The sequence below is a fragment of the Gigantopelta aegis genome, chromosome 9 (genome assembly GCF_016097555.1).
Source record: "Gigantopelta aegis isolate Gae_Host chromosome 9, Gae_host_genome, whole genome shotgun sequence".
Taxonomy (NCBI): Eukaryota; Metazoa; Mollusca; class Gastropoda; order Neomphalida; family Peltospiridae; genus Gigantopelta; species Gigantopelta aegis.
Window position 1 is genome coordinate 21,622,868 of NC_054707.1, and position 20,085 is coordinate 21,642,952.

A 20,085-nucleotide genomic window follows, 5' to 3' on the forward strand; every position below is an offset into this window, starting at 1 on the left:
ATTAAGTTCCCCTGGAAGCGTTTCTAAATTATCACACGTTACTGAACGAGTAGTAAGGGTTAATTAAAAATTAACCAGTTAGGAATGGTGTTGTAATTCCTTTATTAATTAACTTCTCCTGGAAGCGTTTCTCAATTATCACACGTGTGGGTGTGGTGTAACGGTGAAGTGATTCGCATATTGTGTAACTAGACACCTAGAGATTAACTAATTAAGTGATCAGTTCTGGGTTGTTATTATTGCTGTTATTAATTAACTACTACGGCTGTACATTTGTCAGCGTAGATTAATACAGATTCCAAAGTGTATTGTGTTTTTGTTGTGTTTCTAGAGAACTAACGTGCTATAATAAAAATACTTTATATAAGATCGTATCTCTGATCATACCTAGAGACGAGCCATACTAGGGTTTAACAGCCTGTTACAGAGAGATCTAATAGATATACAGTTAGGAGAGATATTTTGATAATCGTGTTTTATTCAGTTACGGGAATTATAGAATCCCCGTGACAGCCATATAAAATGTGTTGAGTGCATCGTTAAATAAACACATTTTCTTCCTTCCTTCGTAAACTTATCCATCACACTACTTTTTCTGTCGTGTACATGTATGTCATGCTGGCAGCAGATTACTGAGTGTAATAAACGGACATCTGTATTAATTTGCCGGACTATCACTGCTGTAAAATCAATTTAAATCCGATAGGAATACAAGTCTCATGAAAAACTCCATAAAAAATAAACCAGGTCCGGTAGGAATACTCTTTCTAGGAACCGAGGTCCTATCTTGGTTCCTACGGACCTGCGTTCCTTTTGCACCGGGCCAAGCTAGTTTGCTACAAACAATAATAATAAATAAAAAAAGATTTTTAAAAAAGACAACACTTGTCTGTTGTAAAAATGAGGTCATTTATTGAATGGTAGAATGTACTGTGTATAAAGATGTGTGTCATAAAAACATTTTGAGTTATGAAAGACATAATAAATATTAAAAAATGCGGAATATAAATATTTCCATATTTCCATGTACATTAAAAACACTGGTAACAGTATATCAGGTGCCCCCTCCCCGAAAATAATAATAATAATAATAAAATAATAATAATAATAATAATAATAAAACATAATAATAATAAATAATTAAAAAAAAAAAAATTGCACTTATTACTTTCCAATCTGGAGTCGCATCCCACACACCCCACCCCCCACCCCCACCCCCTACAATTTTGCTATTTTAATAATATTTGGCCTAACGGCCTAAACGTTCCGCTGAAGGTGGCCAATATCCATCTAGTATTGGGTGTGAAATATCAGTCCCTACACTTTTCAAATAATTAATACCACTGTAGGGTTATCGTTTTTTGTTGCTGTTGTTGTTGGGGTTATTTTGACCAGCGGATACTAATGACTTTGTTGCATAAAATATATTCTAGAGAAGCAAAGATTTACAGTCACTGGTTTGGGTCGTTATTTTTTTTCTTTTTCGTTCTTCTCCGTGTTACGTTTAGATCTTCGTGAGACGGTACCGGTGTGGTATTCCCTGGAAGTAAAAAGAAAGAAAGAAACGTTTATTCACTGACACCCCAGCACATTTTAACCATTGTTTGCCATAAGTGTACGAGACAGGATGGGATCGGGTGGACAGGAGTGGGGTCGGCAGGGGGTCAGGGAGAGGTGGTGGTGCAACTGCCCTCCCAGTGCTGAAGGAAATCCTCAAAATTCGGGAAAAAATGATAGAGATATTCGGGCAAACTGAGCTTGCCTGAAACTTTTTCATCATGTATTTTCATAATTCTAACCACAGTGCTAGGAGTGGGCATTCTTACTAACACACACACACACACACACACACCCGAGCGAGAACATTTTATTATTGACTTTGTTTAGGTCCAGATAAACCAATAAAATGTTCTTGTCCATCATGGAGCGCGCAATATCCTAATAAATTTATAAAGTTATCGCTCCAATATTGAGCACGCAATATCCTAATAATTTATTAACCATCAGCTATTGGTGATTTTGACATTTAGTATTAGAGAGAAATCCCGCTAATTTTTGTCCATTAGTAGCAAGGAATCTTTTATATGCATCATCCCACAGACGGGATAGCACATACCACGGCCTTTGATATACCATTCGTCTTCCACTGACTGGAACGAGAAACAGCCAAATGGGGCCACCGACGAGGATCGATCCTAGACCGACCGTACATGACACTAACGCTACACCACAGGGCTACGTCCCGCCCCGACCACACGCCAAAGGCAGAACCCTTGATCTCTTACTTCATGAGATCGATCCCCGTCGGTCGTCCCAATGGGCTATTTCTCGTTTTAGCCAGTGTACCACGACTGGCCATGGTTTCTGCTATCCTGTCTGTGGGATGGTGCATGTAAAGGGCGGGATGTAGTCCAGTGGTAAAGAACACGCCTGGTGTGCGATCGGTTTAGGATCGAACTCCGTCGGTGGGTTTAATGGGCTATTTCAGGTTCTAGCCATTGCACTACGACTGGTATATCAAAGGCTATGGTGTGTGCTATCCTGTCTGTGGGATGGTGCATATAAAAGATCCCTTGCTATTAATAAAAAAAAAAATGTAGCGGGTTTCCTCTTTTAGACTAAATGTCAAAATGACCAGCTGTTTGACATCCAATAGCCTATGATAAATAAATCAATGTGTTCTGGTGTTAGTGTTAAACAAAACAAAAAGAAAAGATCACTTGCTACTAATGACAATTGTTTTAGCGAGTTTTCTCAATAAGGCTATATGTGAAAACATTACAAACTGTTTGACATCCAATAGCCTATAATTTAATAAATCAATGTGCTCTAGTGGCGTCGTTAAACAAAACAAACGTCTTCTTCATCTTCTTCTTACATGATTGAGAGGTCGGTCTGAGATCTAACCAGCAGCGAGTACATCGTCTCCGTGTTGGGAGCGTCCGTGAACACCATCGCCAAGTAGCCGCCAGGGGGCAGCACGTACCTGGCCTCGACGTCGAGAGAAGGCAGGAAGCGAGTCGCCTTACCGTCGACGGTGAGCAAGCAGCTGTCGAAGTTTCGGTACAGGTAGCGCGAACTAACTGGAGGATCGGTCTTCAGCTGTAAGCAAAATAAAGTTGAATTTTTTTTATTATTATTATTTTATTGACGACAGCACTCCATCTCAGTGATTAAATGGGGTGGGTCCCTCCCCCCCCCCATCCCTCGCTCGCCCTGCTCCAGTCTAATTTGATTTTTTAAAGTGTATTTTCTAGGGGAGTATGATCCAAGCTACCCCATCAAATTCGCTCTCCACAAAATCAACCTTCGCCTCCCCCACCACCCTCCTCCACCCCCCGATCCTCCTGCAAACTTCCTGCATGCGCGACTGTAATGACCAAAAACATTGATTAATTTTTCTTGTCAAATGTAAAGATAATGCTTCGAAATATATGCCAAAGAAAATTACATTGATGGATTTCATTAACTATTATTAGTATACAAGGTTCAGGCACATCCATCCCACGCCCCGTCTCTGATAACGCCAATGGTTGAGCAGGGGGCAGATTACATATCTATGTTGACAGAGAAACTGGCTGCCGTGTTGAAGCCCAAGATGTCCCAACTGCCCAAGCAGACACGGATGCAGGATTTCTGAAAGGGGGAGGGGTCCAAATGTGATGACTCATCTCTCCTTTTACACAGCGCGCCTCTTACAGCTGAACAAATCATGCTCGAATTTATAACAAAAAAGGGGGGAGGGGGTCCGGACCCAATTGTTGTGACACCTTGGGCCGGTGCTCGAGCAATTGGGACATTTTGGACTGCCGTTTTAATGGACACGTGTTGAATCAGTATTTTCTATTTTTGGTCATGACAACTGAAGGAAATCACTATTTACGCCTAGTGGTAACATATTACAATTTGGTTATTACTGACACTGTTGGTTCTTTTCTCTTTTTTTTTTTTTTTTTTTTTTTTTTTTGGGGGGGGGGGGGGGGGGGGGGGGGTGGGGGTGGGGGTATAAGGTTATTCTGGAGTTAATTACGAAAAGATTACAATGATTAGAAATACAGCAAAAAGAGCGAAACATAACACTCGTAACCGTGACAATGCACCTTGTAAGTACTCATCAGCTACTGTACGTCAAACATTTGGTAATTCTGACACATAATCAGGCAAGGAAAACCGCTACATTGTTCCATTAACAGTAAGGGGAATCACACGATAGATACATTCATCTGATTGGGTTTCTTCTCGTTCCAACCAGTGCACCACAACTGGTCAAAGGCCGTGGTATGTGCTCTCCAGTCTGTGGGAAAGTAGTGCATATAAAAAAAATCCTTTTCTGCATTAGGAAAAATGTAGCGGGTTTCCTCTGATGACTATGAATCAGAATTATCAAATGTTTGGTTTAAGCTATATTTATTGCTGTTCAAAAAAAGTAGCGGACCGGGGATTGGCCAACAGGCGTTCGCCTATATTAAGGCCTCTCCCAACATTGTACAATATGGATATATTACAAGCAATAAAATGTTTGAGATCCAATAGCCGATGATTAATTAATCAATGTGCTCTAGTGGTGTCGTTAAACAAAACAAACCACTTCTTCTTCTTCTTCAGTAAAGGGTCTTTTATGTGTACATTCTAACAGAGAGGAACGGCTTAATGAGTTCGCCTTTGCGATCTAATAAAACATGGCGGGCAAAATTTACAAAGACTGTTTATGTCTTACACACGTGTAACTACAATACATTTACAATGTCTGAACATTTACGTTTAAGAAAAATGTCTGAACATTTACGTTTAAGAAAAACAAACTTCGTAAATTTGGCCTGGAATCTTGAGTTTAATCCCAAACTGCACATCTGTTAATCCAGAAGGAAGGAAGGAAATGTTTTATTTAACGACGCACTCAAAACATTTTATTTACGGTTATATGGCGTCAGACATATGGTTAAGGACCACACAGATATTCAGAGAGAAAACACGCTGCCGCCACTTCATGGGCTACTCTTTTTGATTAGCAGCAAGGGATATTTTATATGCACCATCCCAAAGACAGGATATTACATGCCACGGCCTTTGTTACACCAGTTGTGGAGCACTGGCTGGAACGAGCTGTTAATCCAGAATTTACTTTAGTTATGTTGTCACATAAATTTTGTTTCTATGTACTTAACATGAAGCATACCGGGTTTTTTTCACGGGCCGAATTTACGAAGCCTGGGTTGTTTTTTTAAACGCAAGTGTTTAAGCATTGTAAATGTATGCGTGCTATCCTGTATGTGGGATGGTGCATATAAAAGATCCCTGGCTACTAATGGAAAAAACCTAGCGGGTTTCCTCTCTATGACTGTGTCAAAATTACCATATGTTTGACATCCAATAGCCGATGATTAATAAATCAATGTGCCCTAGTGGTGTTGTTAAACAAAACAAACTTTTCTTTGTAAATGTATGTAGTTACACGCGGGTAAGACATAAACAGGCTTTGTAAACTCCGCTCAATGAGGTTTTGTTTTAAAGCAAATGTTGGGGTTGGGGGGGGGAGTGGGGGGGGGGGAGAGGTGCAAATTACAAGTACATGTACCTAATATAAAATTTAACCACGTGTTAAGCATGCAATCTATCTAGGTAGGACCAGGTTTGACTTTGTAAATCAAATTATTTTTTAGGAGACTGCTGATGGAAAAAAACAAAGCAAAAAAGACGTTCTTACTGGAATAACGAGGATTCCAACAGTATGTGTTGAGGTCGGGTGTTGCAACAAGTGAAACACAACGGGCTCATCTGTGGATATAAAATAAATGTACATAGATTTGCGCATTTCATTTAACTTACAGTTCTGAAGGTATACATTGGTACTACACTTGAGTGGCACTGCATGTTTACTGAGGATTAGCACTATACCAAAGTCTCTGACACTAAACGAATACTGTAGATTAGTACTATACCCGAGTCTCTGACACTGAACGAATACTCTAGATTAGTACTATACCCGAATCTCTGACACGGAACGAATACTGTAGATTAGTACTATACCCGAGTCTCTGACACTGAATGAATACTGTAGATTAGTACTATACCCGAGTCTCTGACACTAAACGAATACTGTAGATTAGTACTATATCCGAATCTCTGACACTAGACGAATGCTGTAGATTAGTACTATACCCGAGTATCTGACACAGAATGAATACTGTAGATTAGTACTATACCCGAGTCTCTGACACTGAATGAATACTGTAGATTAGTACTATACCCGAGTCTCTGACACTAGACGAATACTGTAGATTAGTACTATACCCGAGTCTCTGACACGGAACGAATACTGTAGATTAGTACTATACCCGAGTCTCTGACACGGAATGAATACTGTAGATTAGTACTATACCCGAGTCTCTGACACTAAACGAATACTGTAGATTAGTACTATATCCGAATCTCTGACACGGAACGAATACTGTAGATTAGTACTATACCCGAGTCTCTGACACTAAACGAATACTGTAGATTAGTACTATATCCGAATCTCTGACACGGAACGAATACTGTAGATTAGTACTATATCCGAATCTCTGACACGGAACGAATACTGTAGATTAGTACTATACCCGAGTCTCTGACACTGAATGAATACTGTAGATTAGTACTATACCCGAGTCTCTGACACTAGACGAATACTGTAGATTAGTACTATACCCGAGTCTCTGACACAGAATGAATACTGTAGATTAGTACTATATCCGAATCTCTGACACGGAACGAATACTGTAGATTAGTACTATACCCGAGTCTCTGACACTAAACCAATACTGTAGATTAGTACTATACCCGAGTCTCTGACACTGAATAAATACTGTAGATTAGTACTATACCCGAGTCTCTGACACTAGACGAATACTGTAGATTAGTACTATACCCGAGTCTCTGACACAGAATGAATACTGTAGATTAGTACTATATCCGAATCTCTGACACGGAACGAATACTGTAGATTAGTACTATACCCGAGTCTCTGACACTAAACCAATACTGTAGATTAGTACTATACCCGAGTCTCTGACACTGAATGAATACTGTAGATTAGTACTATACCCGAGTCTCTGACACTAGACGAATGCTGTAGATTAGTACTTTACCCGAGTCTCTGACACTAAACCAATACTGTAGATTAGTACTATACCCGAGTCTCTGACACAGAATGAATACTGTAGATTAGTACTATACCCGAGTCTCTGACACTAGACGAATGCTGTAGATTAGTACTATACCCGAGTATCTGACACAGAATGAATACTGTAGATTAGTACTATACCCGAGTCTCTGACACTGAATGAATACTGTAGATTAGTACTATACCCGAGTCTCTGACACTAGACGAATGCTGTAGATTAGTACTATACCCGAGTCTCTGACACTAGACGAATGCTGTAGATTAGTACTATACCCGAGTATCTGACACAGAATGAATACTGTAGATTAGTACTATACCCGAGTCTCTGACACTGAATGAATACTGTAGATTAGTACTATACCCGAGTCTCTGACACTAGACGAATACTGTAGATTAGTACTATACCCGAGTCTCTGACACTAGACGAATACTGTAGATTACTACTATACCCGAGTCTCTGACACTAGTCGAATACTGTAGATTAGTACTATACCCGAGTCTCTGACACTAGACGAATACTGCAGATTAGTACTATACCCGAGTCTCTGACACTGAATGCATTTTGTAGATTAGTACCATACCAGTCTGACACTGAATGAATACTGTAGATTAGTATTATACCAGGGTCTCTGACACTAAATGCATGCTGTAGATTAAATCTACACCTGGGTCTCTGACACTAAATTATTACCGTAAATTAGTGCAATACCCGCGTCTTTTGACACTGAACTGTGGATTAGTACCATACCTTTATCTTGGACACTGAAAGCATACTGCGGATTGGTAGCAAACGTATCTTGATTGCCAATTTGGCCTCCAGCGTTCTCGCCAGCAATCCACTGCCCAAACAGAGTTGTATTTAGAGCTACAAGAAACGAAATTCAAGGTTAAATCATTTAAATTTAAATATCAACACATTAATATAATTATGGCGATCCCAACTTAACACTACAAGAAAACAGTCTTATCTGCAAAGCAATTCACAATTCCATTGCTGAAAGCAAACATTCTGACTGATAAAACCGTTCACCTTCTCCTTTATTCTTCTTGTTTCTCTGTTCTAATCTATATACAAATATTTATATTTTGACAGGTTAAATATTCAATAGTTTTACATTTTTCAACACTAAATGCACATCTTTTGTACTTTCTAAAATGTCCACGTTGACCAGCTAATATTTCAATTGTATAATGTTGGGAAACGTCTTTATATAGGCTATCCCAATCCCATCTGTTAATATAAACAGACATAAATATTGTTTAAACCATTAATAAGAAAATCAACAACAACTTTTTGTGGCTGCTTGTTTTACTGGTCGTAATACTATAGTTTACCAATTCTGTGTGTAATAAACACTACACCATCATGGAATGGAAATCAAATTGACTTTGTGGTAAATATACATTAAGTAGCAAGACTTCTGCTTTTGAATAATCGTATTTAAATCAAAGTCTTAGCGTTTTACTGCACCATTTATGTTGTTATGTACCACATGATATCATAGACATTGTTGGTAGAATATCATTTCATAACTCACTGAGAAGATATGACAAACATTTTCGTTAGAATATCATTTCATAAGTCACTGAGAGGATATGACAAATATTGGTGTTAGAATATCATTACGGAACTCATTGAGTGGATATCACAGACATTACTGTTTACAGAACTCACAAAGTGAATATCACAGACATTGCTGTTTACAGAACTCACAAAGTGAATATCACAGACACTGCTGTTTACAGAACTCACAAAGTGAATATCACAGACATTGACATTAGAATATCATTACGGAACCCACTGAGCGGATATCATAGACATTGCTGTTAGAATATTATTATGGAACTCACTGAATGGATATCGCAGACATTGCTGTTAGAATAGCATTACAGGTCAGGTTAGGTCATAGGGCTTTACGTGCACATTCAGAGCAAGCTGTTGTAGCGCACGCCTGTCTTGGGCACACGCGCCGGCCTTGGCTCCTCCGTCCACGACAGGAAAGCTATCATTACAGAACTCATTGAGCGAATATCACAGATAGTTAGAATATTATTACGGAACTCACTGAGTGCATATATTTGATCATCTTGTTCGACATAAGTCTCCTGATCACACGAGCACAACGTAACTTCTGGCCCCACTTTTCTGCAATAGAAACACACAAGTGTATGAGTATCACAAATGACCACGCTGCTCTGGTAGGGCCGTAGGAACGATATCTGGAGTGGTTTAGGAGGGGGGGGAGCACAATGTCTAGTTGTGAGAGCACTGTGTCTAGTGGTGGTGGATGTGGGGGATGGGGTGGGGCGCACGAGCCAGATTTGTATCATTAGTTATATAGAGTAGGACAAAACACAAACATATTTGACTTCACGTAGGGCGTACAACCCTCCCCCGGTTCCCCCACCCGGTTCCTGCGGGCCTGAGTAGATATAAAAATATTATATAACAGTTATAACATAATTATGTAATTTAACTAGACACGAATAGTAGGACGGATAACAGAAAAATCGTTCATTTGATTATACAAGCATGGAATTTGGTATGTATAATGTTTTTGGGACGGTTACTTAAATTCCAAGATGGCTGCTTTTGTTTGTTTTTGTAAGGGAGCAGTACACCAAATGACAGCTCACGGGTCACAATATGAAGTGCAATGAAGTTTGTATGCCGTATTCAACGCGTGCTGTTGGTGAGATATGTGACTGGACGTCATAAAATGTTGTTTCATTTGGCCAGCAATTTGAATTAGTATCAAAATATCCGTTATTATTGTGCTAGAAAAATGTGCGGGGTTCCACCAACATTAAAATGGCAATTTTTGTGCGGAACTAGGGTAGTCAAAGATGCTTCTCATTATATCGGAAACTTGATTTAAACAATACTTAGTGCCATTAAAAAACATTAGCAGTCTGGGGATAGGCCTCTCCTAAAAGTTTACAATATAAATATTTCACAAGCAATAAAATAAAACATAACAATTGTAGCTTGTTTCAAATTTACTAACAAAGAGGTGACTTAGAAGAAAGAGAATGTAAAGGTGACGACACAGTTATTATCTTTTTTACCATTATTTACAATATGAATATTTTGTAAGCAATAAAATAAATCATAACAATTGTAACTTGTTCAAAATTTACTTAGGTGACTTAGAAGGAAGAGAATGTAAAGGTGACGAAACAGTTATTATCTTTTTTACTATTATATATTATTTAGACTCAGATGTGGTAGTACTGGACATCTTTGAATATAGCACTATTTTCGTGATGGGTCATCAAATAGTAGAATGTTACAAATAAGATTATGGTAATCTGACAAATTGGTATTATGAACTGCGTTGTACACATGGTGGGCAAAAACGCAAGAAGTGGTCAGCGTCTTCAACTGGAAGGAAGGAAATGTTTTATTTAACGATGCACTCTACACGTTTTGTTTACGGTTATATGGCGTCAGACATATGGTTAAGGACGACATAGATATTGAGAGAGGAAACCCGCTGTCGCCACTATATGGGCTACTGTTTTTAATTAGCAGCAAGGGATCTTTTATATGCACCATCCCACCGAGAGGATAGTACATACCACGGCCTTTGTTACACCAGTTGTGAAGCATTGGCTCGAACGAGAAATAGCCCAATGGGTCCACCGACGGGGATCGATCCCAGACCGACCGCGCATCATGCGAACGCTTTACCACTGGGATACGTCCCGCATGTCGTCTTCAACTAGGTGCCCTCAAATACAAGATGGATTGTTACTTAGGTATCTGAACCTTGCAGCTTATCCCCTCGCCCTATTTGTTCTTGTTTTACCTTAAGGGCGAGAGGTAGCAGTACTTATATAGATCTATGATGTATACACATGTATATTGATTGAAACTGAATTAACAAACGATGTTAGTTGATCTCGTTAGAACACGCACCTAATTCATTCATTTTAATTTGTTTTCGTGCTTATATTCAATTACGGTTCAAGCACGATAATCTAGCTACACACCTCATCTATCTGGGATGTCCGTCCAGGGCACCGTTCCACAGAGCGATCTTAGCCCTAAGATCACCTTAAGTACATAGCTACCTTATGTACGTGAGGTAATCGTAGCACTACGATCGCTCTTGGAACTGGGCCCAGGGTCCCGTTCCACGAAGCTATCTTAGCGGTACTATCGCCGTAAATGCCTACTATCGCCTCCTTAACTTTGTTCTACGATCGCCAGCCCGTTCTACGACGCAGCGTAGCTTACTATCGTCGTAAATTACTGTGAAAATTTACAATAGGTACGAGACAGTTGTAAGCCACTAACGTAGCTGTTAAATGATGATGTGGTCATTTTCTAAGAAGGATACTAACTTTTTGTATAAAAATGGATCCAATATATACCAAATACCTTTTATAAAACTCGGCGTTCGATGAAAAACATTCTTGGCCATACCACCTTAACATGAAAATATGGGAGATAACTCTCATGTATTATGCATTCGGCAATTATCGCTTAGCAAATAAACTGACAAAGTTACTACATGGATGTCCGATACCAATGAATACATCATAGATGTTCCGAAATGTCGGTAACCAATTCATTATTTAACTAATTCGCACTTCTTCGTAAAGAATATTTTAATCATTAAAGGGGCACTTACGACTACCGTAAGGTTGCTTTGTGGAACGGCTGTAAAGTTTACGGTGCCAGTTGTAAAATTCACCGTATGGCACTACAATTAAGCTTAGCTACAATTCTTTCGTGGATCGGGGCCCTGGACAGTAACTTGGTGGGTAGTTGGGTAGTGAGAGAGAAATCAGTGTAGCGACCGTACATCTATCCATTGAGCCGTCAAAAATTCGCTCCGAGTGAGAGCCAGTACACAGTGACTACAAGACTTAGTCCGATGACTTAACGACAACACCACCGAGGCTGGGACACACCTTATGTCGTTCAAGGGGCAAGCTGTGAAAATCCGAAGCAGAAACTCTTTCTCCTGCTTCTCATGACCGGTTGTAGGAATGAGCAGATATTCGCCGGGATGAATGCGGTAACGAAACACCAACTGAACTGCTTTCTTGTAAACTCGTGTGTTTTCTCCCAAGAGTTCCGTAGTCCAAAACCTAAGCTCTTTTCCCAATATCTGAAAACGTATAGATTATACATTTAAAAGACAAAGCACAGAAAAAATAACAAGCCAAACCATGGACTAAAGTCGAGTATTCCCAAATAGTAGAAAAGCTCTATATTTATAAATGGTGAACAAAACGTAAAAAAATGCAAACAATACAAGCCTAACCACAAGCGGGGTGAGTGGGTTGTGGTTGTGGTTGCGGTTGGAAAGTCGATAGGTGTTTTATTTAATCGAATTTTAATCTAATCCTATATGCAAACAAAATGAACCTCTAACTACTAGAGATAAATTAACATTGACATTGATCTGGGTCAATAAAACAACCAAACCAAATATAAATAAATAATAATAATCAAATGTAGAGTTTACTAGGATAAACCAATAAGAAGAAAAAGTAATTTTAAACTCCATGAACGGCCCTTTTTTTGCAGTGGACTATCTTCGATTTGTTATCCACGGCGTGTTTTGTTTTGTTTTTTGTGTTTTTGTTTTTTGTTGTTGTTGTGGGGTTTTTGGGGGGTTGGTTTTTTTTGGGGGGTTTTTGCCATAGATATTTTCCCATTTGCAGAGGTTGGAGGTATAAATACATGTAATTATTTCTTAGTTTGCAAATGCGTCACAAATGAAGTTAAACTTAAAGAGTTAAAGTTTGTTTTGTTTAACGACAACACTAGAGCAAATTGATTTATTAACCATTGGATGTTAAACATTTTATAATTCTGGCACATAGTCTCAGAGAGGAAACACGCTACAATTTTCCATTAGTAGCAAGGTATCTTTTATATGCACCATCCTACAAACAGGATGTCACACACCACGGCCTTTAATATTTCAGTCGTGCCACACTGGCTAGAACGAGAAATATCCCAATGAGCAGGCACGGCGGAAGCAAGTAGACATGGGGGGAGTGGGTGGCTGACTGAGATCGAGGGCGCAAAGGAAAGGTTCTAGGGGGTTCGGGAGTATGTTCCCCCGTACAACGATGAAAACTAGATGTCCTGAAATGCAGTTTCAAGCATTCTACAAGAAAAATGTATCTCGGCCTTGAGATTTACAACAAATAGTATTTTGGATTCAGAATTATTTGGGGGGTAGTGCCAACACACACACACACACACACACACACACACACACACACACACACACACACACACACCTGCTCCGCCGTGCCCGATGAGCCCTCTGGCGGGGATCCACAGATTAATGCTAACCCTAACCCCGATGCGGCTAATTTATCGGTAGGTGAGAGGAAGGAAGGAAATGTTTTATTTAACAACGCACTCAACACATTTTATTTACGGTTATATGGCGTCAGACATATGGTTAAGGACCACACAGATATTGAGACAGGAAACCCGCTGTCACCACGTCATGAGCTACTCTTTTTCGATTAGCAGCAAGGGATCGTTTATATGCACCATCCCCCAGACAGGATAGTACATACTACGGCCTTTGATATACCAGTCGTGGTGCACTGGCTGGAACGAAAATAGCCCAATGGGTCCACCGACGGGGATCGATCTCAGACCGACCATGCATCGAGCGAGCGTTTTACCACTGAGCTACGTCCTGTCTCGGTAGGTGAGAGTGGCGAGTGGCGTCGTAAACTATGAATACTATTCGCACCTTGTACACGTCGGCTCTGATGCTGAACTGGTCATACTTCCGGTGTTTGAATCGTTGAATAATGTGTACGACCAGTGGGATGTAACCGTTGATAGTCAAACCTGGGAATGAAATTATCATGTTATGAAACCAATCAGATACAACCATATTAGCTATGAAGTAATCCATCTTTAACTTTTCAAATTTGTCAAAATTCTCTGTAGCCGAATTCAAATTACAATTAGCCAAACAGCCAAATCTAAAGAATTCACTTGATTTTGGAATTTAAAAACGTTTATTAGAGCACATAGGTTATTGGATGCTAAACATTTGGTAATTTTGATACGTACCCTTCAGAAGAAACCCGATACATTTTGTTTTTGTTTCCATTAGCAGTCAATGGGTCTTTTATAGGTAGTACTAAACCAAATAACTTTCGGTTGGGTCAAAGTTCGAGGTGCGGCCAACTTTTGATAGAGAAGTGAACACAAGTCCTGTGATTGTTGATAAATGTGAATGTGCTTGTTGTAAAAAAAAAAAAAAAAAAAAGTTTCATCTGGGCAAAACATGTATGCAATTTCATTTCATCTAGCACCACTGAGTCAAGTAGTCTTGTGCTTGAAACATGTATCGGTTACCTGTAATAAAAAGTACTCGAATTTTGTGCGGAACTTGGGTAGTCATAGACGCTACCCGTTATCTCAGAAATGAGTAGCTTGACCCCCATATTTTCTGATTCACTTTAATGGTGAGGAGTGGTAGTATTTATATCCGTGGCGTTTATGTCGATTGATACGATGCAAGTAGGAATTTTAGCCACATATGTTACTATTGTCGTCTATGGGATTTGATTTGGTAGTATTTGTACTTTGTCACAGACTGGGACTAAACCCCAAACACCTCAGTGTCGAGCTAATGAGAAATTCAGTGTCCCCACGCGTGTACCCCAAGGCTCTGTCCTAGGACCCCTGTTATTTTTAATATGTATTAATGGTATTGTCCATGGTATAAATTCTACTATACGACTGTTTGCCGATGATACTTCACTATACATTACTGTAGAAAATCCTGAAGCATGTCTTAAGATTCTAAACTCCGACCTGGAACATATAAATGACTGGGCAAGACATTGGATCGTCAAATTTAGTCCTTTAAAAACTGAAACTGACATTTGCTAATCTATAAATGACCATCGTTGCATTTAGAAACTTTTTAAACTGGCATCTTCATATCCTGAAAATTATAGAAAAAAACAACAAGCGAAATGGCTCATTTTCTCCGTTCGCTAAAATTCCTGCTCTCTAGAAAGTCGTTAGAAAAAACATATTGTTAATTCATTCTTCCAACCATCATTATGCTGACATAATTTTGGATAACTGTGTCGCATTGGTTTTACTTACAATTTTTAATCGAAGCACATTTTCATTTTTAAAATATATTTTCGGGAGGAATCATTACTCGCACCGCCCTAAAAATATCAATCGCCATAGTCCAAGCATTCACCCACCCCCGCTCCCACCCCCACCCCCATGCCTGCTATTTAGTAATCACTGGCTACTAGATGTTAAATACCAAACAGAAAGTACGGTACGGTTTGTATCCTTGTGAAGGTATTGAAAATTGTGAACTGTCTTAATTATTTACTTACTTATTATTATTATTATTTTTTTTTTTATTATTTTATTTTTTTTAATGTTTTTTTTTTTGTTTTTTGTTTTTTTTGTTGAGAACTTTAATTAATTATGCATTGCATATTAACTGACCTTCATTGGACACGGTGAAGTGAAATCTAGGGCTGTTGTTCAGTCGATTCCTATAGCCTCCTGCCGTGTTACCCAGCCATTCGCCGTACATGTGTGTAACATAATCTACACACATACGCACGCATACATGCAAGCGCACAAAAAATAAAATAAAAAATAAATAAACATACTTTAAATATGTTATGGTGATGGTCTTTTCAACGACAAGACTGTTGTATAGTCACGAAATTAGAATAGCGGTTACAATCAAATGTTGCTACACTATAATAACAGCGGCACTAACTAACAAAAGTTAAGTTTGTTGTGGTTAACGACACCACTAGAGGACAATGATTAATTTGATTTTGGTAAGACAACAGTATTTAAATAACATTTACAATAGATGGCCAAATATCCAAACGTTTTATAGGCTAATGTCTTGTGATACCCCTAAAATGGTTATTAATTTAGCAAAATATGTACATCTTGCTATGCAGAGACGCCAGTTTTTGTTTTAATTGGTTTCTTATCCGTTCCTCACAGCTTTATACTTTCATGTATTTTCTTCAACTAGCCTTCTTACTTACTGAGTCACTGACTCTACATTTAATTAGTATTAATAAATTTAATTAATATTTTGTTCATTACACGCAAGGGATCTTTTATATGTACTTTCCCACAGACAGGACATCACATACCATGACCAAGAGAAAGATGGGGAAAAACTACAACCACTGTATCGAACTATTAGAGAATGTCAGAAAAGGATGTCTTATATGCAATTTTCTATAACCAAGACAGCCTTTTTTATGTACCATGTGTGGGGCATTGACTGGAAAAATTACGGGTTTACTTTTTGAACTCCAGACGAGCGCCCTCTTCACAATATTGACTGAACTTGTACTTTAAGCGTGACATAAAGCATATTTAAATTAAAATTAATAATAAAACTGCCAATTATTCATAGTTGGGAATTTACTGCCGAGGGCCGAAATACATGTTTCGAATTTGTTAGTAGTTTCGTTAATATAAATATTATATCCGTTCCGATTTTCCCATAGTTTTTACAAGACATACCTATATTTTCAAAAATAATATTTTGAATCATGTTTTGTATTTATTAAGGAATGGATTATGTTAAAAATTCACACCAAAAGAGTGATTTTTTTAGGAAAAAAACGCCCAAACATTTGACCCTACGAGCATGCTAAACTACTGCGCACAAATCCACAATTTGTTTGTGAATTTTGTACATTTATATTACACATCGTTTACTATTTCTTGCTTACTGCATTTTATACAAAACAAAAACTACATATACCACTGGAACAAGGATGGGTAAGTTTAAAAATAGCAGTCTTTGAACGTAATCAATTATCATGTTTTTATAGTTCCAAGTGAATAGTAATTTTATTAATATACCAGTCGTGTGCTCACAATAGTATAGCACGAGGTGAAGGGGGGGTTTGGGTGCGGTGTGTAGCATATTAGAACCTCTGAGAATCTAAATAGCAGATAAGATAACTGTTTTTACATTTATCTCTAATGATAAATGACCTGCCATGTTCTTTTTATTTGACTTTTTTTTTTTTTTTTTTTTTGGGGGGTGGGGGGGGTTTGGGGGCGGGGATTCTGGTTTTTTTAACAGGTAAATTTCCATTTCACCTGCTAGGTCTAAAAAAAATTCGCTATTCAAACCCTGGTCCAGACTCAATCTTTAATGAGTTTTATAAGCAGCAGGCCTGGCGCTCTTAACATTTTTTGAGTCTGAACTCGAGACTCCAATAGAGTCTGAATCACTAATGTCATGATAACGCCATACAAATTGTATGCATATGTCGTCATTTTGCGATTGAGTCTAGACTCTAAATGTTTTATAAGCACGGGCCCTGGCCTGGTATAGGATGCGAATGGAAGCGATTTGGTAACTCACTTAAAGGATCGGGGATGCCATCCGAGTCCACGTCCGGGGTAAGACTGCAGATCGTTGTGCGTCCGAAATACTTCATGTAGTCGTCGAGACACATCCAGAACTCGCCGTCATCCTTCTTGGTGTGGTCCAAGGTCTTTTCGACCACAGAATCCCACTCTTTACTCCTGAAAACATTAATACTTCATGTAGTCGTCGAGACACATCCAGAACTCGCCGTCATCCTTCTTGGTGTGGTCCAACGTCTTTTCGACCACAGAATCCCACTCTTTACTCCTGAAAACATTAATACTTCATGTAGTCGTCGAGACACATCCAGAACTCGCCGTCATCCTTCTTGGTGTGGTCCAACGTCTTTTCGACCATAGAATCCCACTCTTTACTCCTGAAAACATTAATACTTCATGTAGTCGTCGAGACACATCCAGAACTCGCCGTCATCCTTCTTGGTGTGGTCCAACGTCTTTTCGACCACAGAATCCCACTCTTTACTCCTGAAAACATTAATACTTCATGTAGTCGTCGAGACACATCCAGAACTCGCCGTCATCCTTCTTGGTGTGGTCCAACGTCTTTTCGACCACAGAATCCCACTCTTTACTCCTGAAAACATTAATACTTCATGTAGTCGTCGAGACACATCCAGAACTCGCCGTCATCCTTCTTGGTGTGGTCCAACGTCTTTTCGACCACAGAATCCCACTCTTTACTCCTGAAAACATTAATACTTCATGTAGTCGTCGAGACACATCCAGAACTCGCCGTCATCCTTCTTGGTGTGGTCCAACGTCTTTTCGACCACAGAATCCCACTCTTTACTCCTGAAAACATTAATACTTCATGTAGTCGTCGAGACACATCCAGAACTCGCCGTCATCCTTCTTGGTGTGGTCCAACGTCTTTTCGACCACAGAATCCCACTCTTTACTCCTGAAACTCCTGAAAACATTAATACTTCATGTAGTCGTCGAGACACATCCAGAACTCGCCGTCATCCTTCTTGGTGTGGTCCAACGTCTTTTCGACCATAGAATCCCACTCTTTACTCCTGAAAACATTAATACTTCATGTAGTCGTCGAGACACATCCAGAACTCGCCGTCATCCTTCTTGGTGTGGTCCAACGTCTTTTCGACCATAGAATCCCACTCTTTACTCCTGAAAACATTAATACTTCATGTAGTCGTCGAGACACATCCAGAACTCGCCGTCATCCTTCTTGGTGTGGTCCAACGTCTTTTCGACCATAGAATCCCACTCTTTACTCCTGAAAACATTAATACTTCATGTAGTCGTCGAGACACATCCAGAACTCGCCGTCATCCTTCTTGGTGTGGTCCAACGTCTTTTCGACCATAGAATCCCACTCTTTACTCCTGAAAACATTAATACTTCATGTAGTCGTCGAGACACATCCAGAACTCGCCGTCATCCTTCTTGGTGTGGTCCAACGTCTTTTCGACCACAGAATCCCACTCTTTACTCCTGAAAACATTAATACTTCATGTAGTCGTCGAGACACATCCAGAACTCGCCGTCATCCTTCTTGGTGTGGTCCAACGTCTTTTCGACCACAGAATCCCACTCTTTACTCCTGAAAACATTAATACTTCATGTAGTCGTCGAGACACATCCAGAACTCGCCGTCATCCTTCTTGGTGTGGTCCAACGTCTTTTCGACCATAGAATCCCACTCTTTACTCCTGAAAACATTAATACTTCATGTAGTCGTCGAGACACATCCAGAACTCGCCGTCATCCTTCTTGGTGTGGTCCAACGTCTTTTCGACCATAGAATCCCACTCTTTACTCCTGAAAACATTAATACTTCATGTAGTCGTCGAGACACATCCAGAACTCGCCGTCATCCTTCTTGGTGTGGTCCAACGTCTTTTCGACCATAGAATCCCACTCTTTACTCCTGAAAACATTAATACTTCATGTAGTCGTCGAGACACATCCAGAACTCGCCGTCATCCTTCTTGGTGTGGTCCAACGTCTTTTCGACCATAGAATCCCACTCTTTACTCCTGAAAACATTAATACTTCATGTAGTCGTCGAGACACATCCAGAACTCGCCGTCATCCTTCTTGGTGTGGTCCAACGTCTTTTCGACCATAGAATCCCACTCTTTACTCCTGAAAACATTAATACTTCATGTAGTCGTCGAGACACATCCAGAACTCGCCGTCATCCTTCTTGGTGTGGTCCAACGTCTTTTCGACCATAGAATCCCACTCTTTACTCCTGAAAACATTAATACTTCATGTAGTCGTCGAGACACATCCAGAACTCGCCGTCATCCTTCTTGGTGTGGTCCAACGTCTTTTCGACCATAGAATCCCACTCTTTACTCCTGAAAACATTAATACTTCATGTAGTCGTCGAGACACATCCAGAACTCGCCGTCATCCTTCTTGGTGTGGTCCAACGTCTTTTCGACCATAGAATCCCACTCTTTACTCCTGAAAACATTAATACTTCATGTAGTCGTCGAGACACATCCAGAACTCGCCGTCATCCTTCTTGGTG

General features: G+C 39.5%; 2 protein-coding genes across 4 annotated transcripts; both read right to left on the minus strand.

Moving 5' to 3' along the window:
• Positions 1–896: 896 nt before the first annotated feature.
• On the minus strand, positions 897–18,477 carry LOC121382217 (calpain-B-like). Of its 3 annotated transcripts, XM_041511744.1 has the most exons (10): positions 17,742–18,477; positions 17,557–17,632; positions 15,645–15,749; positions 13,903–14,003; positions 12,086–12,285; positions 9,229–9,308; positions 7,911–8,027; positions 5,705–5,775; positions 2,879–3,102; positions 897–1,540 (listed from the first exon to the last, which is right to left on the minus strand). In XM_041511744.1, exons 1-10 carry the CDS (start codon positions 17,757–17,759, stop codon positions 1,468–1,470), a joined length of 1,065 nt encoding a protein of 354 aa, XP_041367678.1. In that variant the 5' UTR covers positions 17,760–18,477; the 3' UTR covers positions 897–1,467. The 3 variants fall into 3 exon arrangements, with proteins under 3 accessions (XP_041367678.1, XP_041367677.1, XP_041367679.1); XM_041511743.1 differs by having other exon boundaries at positions 17,557–18,477; XM_041511745.1 differs by lacking the exon at positions 15,645–15,749 and having other exon boundaries at positions 17,557–18,477.
• On the minus strand, positions 17,839–19,236 carry LOC121381497. Its single transcript, XM_041510818.1, has 7 exons — positions 19,163–19,236; positions 18,945–19,037; positions 18,727–18,819; positions 18,509–18,601; positions 18,282–18,374; positions 18,064–18,156; positions 17,839–17,938 (listed from the first exon to the last, which is right to left on the minus strand). The coding sequence occupies exons 1-7, from the start codon at positions 19,234–19,236 to the stop codon at positions 17,839–17,841; spliced, it is 639 nt and encodes a 212-aa protein (XP_041366752.1).
• Positions 19,237–20,085: the final 849 nt, after the last annotated feature.